Source organism: Phaethon lepturus, unplaced genomic scaffold (genome assembly GCF_000687285.1).
Source record: "Phaethon lepturus isolate BGI_N335 unplaced genomic scaffold, ASM68728v1 scaffold39875, whole genome shotgun sequence".
Taxonomy (NCBI): Eukaryota; Metazoa; Chordata; class Aves; order Phaethontiformes; family Phaethontidae; genus Phaethon; species Phaethon lepturus.
This window is the reverse complement of record NW_010539146.1, coordinates 1,245-5,476: the sequence shown is the minus strand read 5'-3', so window position 1 is coordinate 5,476 and position 4,232 is coordinate 1,245. Positions and strand designations below refer to the sequence as shown.

General features: G+C 50.7%; 2 protein-coding genes across 2 annotated transcripts in view; both read right to left on the bottom strand.

The window, feature by feature from the left end:
- The window catches only part of KLHL33 (kelch-like family member 33), a 4,127-nt gene extending 3,548 nt beyond the window's left edge, over positions 1-579 (bottom strand). The window contains exon 1 of the mRNA XM_010287034.1: positions 507-579. Within this exon, the coding sequence (XP_010285336.1) occupies positions 507-579 (73 nt within the window). The remainder of the gene's footprint in view (positions 1-506) is intronic.
- A 1,947-nt stretch (positions 580-2,526) lies between these two features.
- Positions 2,527-3,601, bottom strand: NDUFA11 (NADH dehydrogenase (ubiquinone) 1 alpha subcomplex, 11, 14.7kDa; the record flags this gene model as incomplete). Its single annotated transcript, XM_010287033.1, has 2 exons — positions 2,527-2,639; positions 3,479-3,601. Coding segments are annotated over 2 exons (236 nt in total), but the record flags the coding sequence as incomplete, so codon positions are not given.
- Positions 3,602-4,232: the final 631 nt, after the last annotated feature.

The window sequence follows — 4,232 nt, the reverse complement described above, 5'->3', positions numbered from 1 at the left end:
CCTGGCACTGTCCCATAGTGAAAGCCACTGGATCCATCACCAAAGTCTCTATCCCATAGTTGAGGCCACCAGGAACTACTACTGTGCCATGGCTGAATTCAGTGCCCCTTGGCAAAACTGCTGCCCCATAGGTGAGACCTGTCACCATCCCATAGCTGAGGTTGATCGTCTGCTTCATTGCTGAACCTTCAGGATGAAGGTACAGACCCACAGCCAATGCTACTGCCCCAACTGAAAGCCACAGCCCCATAGCTCAGTCCACTGTCTCCCATCAAACCCTCCACCCTATAGCAGAACCCACCGAGCCCTTCCCCAACCATTGCCCCATAGTCAAGACCATTGGTGCTCCAACAGTGGCAAAGCTGCTGGTCCCCAGAACAGCTCCCGGTGAAGCCGCCTGTCCCACCTGTTCGGTGCGCAGCAGCAACTGCTGTGTGCTGCCTGTTGCGTGTTGTGATGCATTGCACTGCCAGTTGTGCGTGATGCTGCAGGTCGCACACCCTTACTGTCCGCACTGCTTACTGTCGGGGCGCGCTGACCCTGGCGTGGCGCGCTGTGCCACACCGCGGTGCGCTGCATGCTGTCGCGCCCCCCGCCCCATCTCGAGTGGTGCCTCACGTGCCGCTCGCTGTGTTTGCACAGTGCCGCGTGCCCTCGCTCAGGCCACGTTTTGCAGCTCGGCGTGGTGCGAGCCGTATGCTGTGTCCTGCATTGCCGTGCCACGCACTCGTCCCCCCTTACCGCCTGCTGCCGCTCGGGAAGCTCCTGTGACCCCCCAGGAATGTGCCCGGGTAATTATAGCCCAGACAGGACACGTGGCCACGACTGGGAGCTGGGAGAGGCCCAGGCGGAGGGAGGTTCGAGGTCCTGGAGCCCTGGGGTGGGGTGGCAGGGACACCAGGGTTCCTTGAGGACAGGCAGTGGGGCAGGTGGAAGCTGTCATTTTTTCCCCTCTCAGGCAGTAGGAAGGTGCAGGCAGGGCTGTAAACCCTGGGTTACCCTGGGCAGGTCCTGCTGGGGATCCCTGGCCCATCAGTCCCCCGCAAACCTTGCTCACCTCCAGATGCCAGGGTGAAGCAGGGCCTCCCTCAAAAGCCCTTGGGTGGGAGAGAAACAACCCCTCCTGTTCTCCCAGCCCCGTGGGGCATGACACCCCACCCGTTGTGCTCCTGAACTGCAGCCCAGCCCCACTGTCCCCCGCACCGGAGAGCCAGGGGTCCCGCAGCCCCAGTGCCAGGAAGCACGAGGCCACTGGTGCCTTGGCCCAGCCGCAAGTGCCTGCAAGACCGTCCTGCACATGCCCAGGACCCCCACCTGCTCACAGAGCACACACACCAGGGAGCGGCACAGCCTGCCATGGCTGTGACCGTCTGTCCCCCTGTGTCTCTCTGTCCCCTCCTCTGCTGCCCTTGGGTCCCCAATCTCCTTGTCCCCGGTTGCCGTATCTCCTGTCCCATCCCCTCACACCTCCCTGTATTACCCTACCCCCCATCCCTGCTTCCCCTCATGCCCATATTCACTGTCTCTATTAACTCACATCCCCATCCCAAATGTCCTGTCTCTGTACCCTCCTATTCCCATGTATCTGGTTGAATTCTGTGTCTCCAAAGCTGATGATTTCACAGCCTTTCCAAGTCCATTTTCCAGCACTTATCTACCCCAACTGTGAGTTTTTTTCCTATCTAGTTACAATTTCCCTTCCTGCAACTTGTGCTTGTTATTTCTCACCTTTTATTGAGTACTTGATCCTGCCTTTTCTGTAACCATCGAGTTGTGAAAAAAATGGTAATTCATCAGCCTTGACCTTCTTTTCTCCAGGCTGAATGGTGCAGTTCTGCACACCTCTCCTCGTGCACCCTGTGCCTTAACACTATACACCTCCTTGGTGGCTTTGCTGGACATGCTTCAGTTTGCACACAGAAAATTCAACTGGACACAGCCCTGAGCAACCTGCTCCAATGTAGAGCAGGAAGATCTCCAGGGGTCCCTCCAACCTCAGCTATTTTCCCCAATTCTAACCCTGAAGTTGTGGGCTCTACACTTCCTATGAGAGAAAGTCCCCAGGCTCCTAAACACCTTGTGGGCAATCTATACTTACTTCCCCCACCCCGAATTCCTAATCCTCAACCTAGAGCCAAGCGTCTCTTCAGAAGTTTTGACTCCAAACCCTTCCTGATGGACTCAGTGAGGTGCAATCCCAATCCCTGCCAAAAAGTCCTGCAGGACCCACTTGAAATTACAACTCCTAAAAGACCAGACCAAAACCAGTAATTGTACCCCTCAAGCTTGTGTGCGCAATACAGAGACATGAAGGCAAAGTGGCTTGTGCATGAAAAAGAAATAGCAGGAGCTAATCAAAGCTTCCTCTCCAATAGTTTCACCTTTTTTGCTTCTCAGCCCAACACTGCAAACAGCCGGAGGATGTAAAAATTTTGTGACAACCACTGATCTGACAGTATCTTTATTACACAACGTCTTACTACATACAGCCTTCAAAAGACAGCTCGCAGGGAGGAAAGGCGACATTTACAGCTTGGGAGGTCCCGCCAGCCTCCAGCCCTCCTTGTTACCTATCTTCATTAGAGCAGCGGTAATTCCAAACCCCAAACATGCAGTGGTACCGGTCATGTAACTGTGAGCTGGAAAAAACAAATCAAACCATAAAAGATCTATTAGGGCACAAGTACTATGCAGTAGATCTCAACAGATTGCAATTTTTTCATAAGCTACTCAGAGTCCCTTGACCATCAGTAACATTGTTTGCCAAGAGAAATCAGAAAAGCAATAATTTTTCAAATTAAGTTTTGTCATGCTTTTAGCTTGCAGTTTGAAATATCAATTTCTATAATCCACTACCCCTTCTCATTACACAGGCAATCTTAAATTGCTTATTTCAGTGACAAAAATAACAATAACTGCTTCGAACTCTCATCAGCTCAGCAACTAGGAAAAGTAAAGATACATTCTATTTCACCACAATTACAACTTAAATAAATCCCTCACATCTTTAACACTGGGTCTGAAAATGCCTAGTGAAGAGAGCTGTATAAACATCTGCAGGAGTTAATCTAGCCTGACAAGATGTTACAGGAGCAACAGCAGCAAGATACAGCTTGTCACTCAGAGCACATGAAGAATTCACAAGGCAGACTTTAGATTATATTTTCCGTGTAAAATAAATCACATTTGTTGCCAAGAAAACATGGATTTCCACAACTTTACGATTTCAAGTTATAACTGGTAGTTATAATTGGCAGTAGTGGGTCTGCTCTCTCTTAGCCTCCTTCTGTAGCAGCATCTATTTTAGCAGACCTGTACAACGGAGCGTTAACGAAACTGGTATGAAATGGAATTCACTTACTGAGATGAATCTTTGCCAAATAAGCCTGACATCAAGATTATTTTATATTTCTCCCTAACAGAAAGGTTTCTAAAAACAAAGAGGGCTCATTTCATTACAGACATTATCCACATTTACCTCTTGCACCTAAGACAGCTCCTGTTGCACAGCCTCCTATGAAATAGTTCAAGGGATCCTCTGGTTCCTCTCGGATTTCTGCACTGAGGCAGGTAGTTAAGCCAAACACAGCTCCTAGAGTAGCTGTAAACAAGAGGTAAAAAAAACCCCAAAACCCTCAAGGAACTGAGAATTACATACATACAAAGCACATCTTTGAGATGCATGGTCCTGTTCAACAGCTCCTCTGGGAGAAAAGAGGAAAATGAGCAAGATCTACTTTCGATTACCCAGGGCCATCATATCCTAGCCGCTATGATGAGACTCAGCATTATCCAAGTCCCATCTGGTTCCTTCTGGCACCTCCTCTGGTCCAGCCATGCAGCCACCTCCATGCCATGCAGGTCCTGCACAAGCAGGTCCAGCTCAGCCATTAGCTGGGTCCCCAGGAAGCCTGCTGTGTGCCAGCACACAAGGCAGCTGCGTTCAAATCGCTTTGGACAAACGCCACCACATCCAGCTTGGTTATTAGCTCAGACTAGTAAGAGCCCCTCCAGATGAGGCAATGGGGCAGCCCCCAACCAACCAGGGGGTAAGAAAAGAGAGAAGCAGGTTCCTCTGTAGCACATTCCCCCAGGGTGCAGGAGATAGCAGAGCTTTGTTTGGGCTCAGTGCTGAAATGCTGCTCAATCCAGCCTCACAGGGATTCAGGTAGAAAAACGCAGACAGCTCTGCTCTCCCTAAGGTCAGTTTGTCCTGGCATTTTACTCCTCTG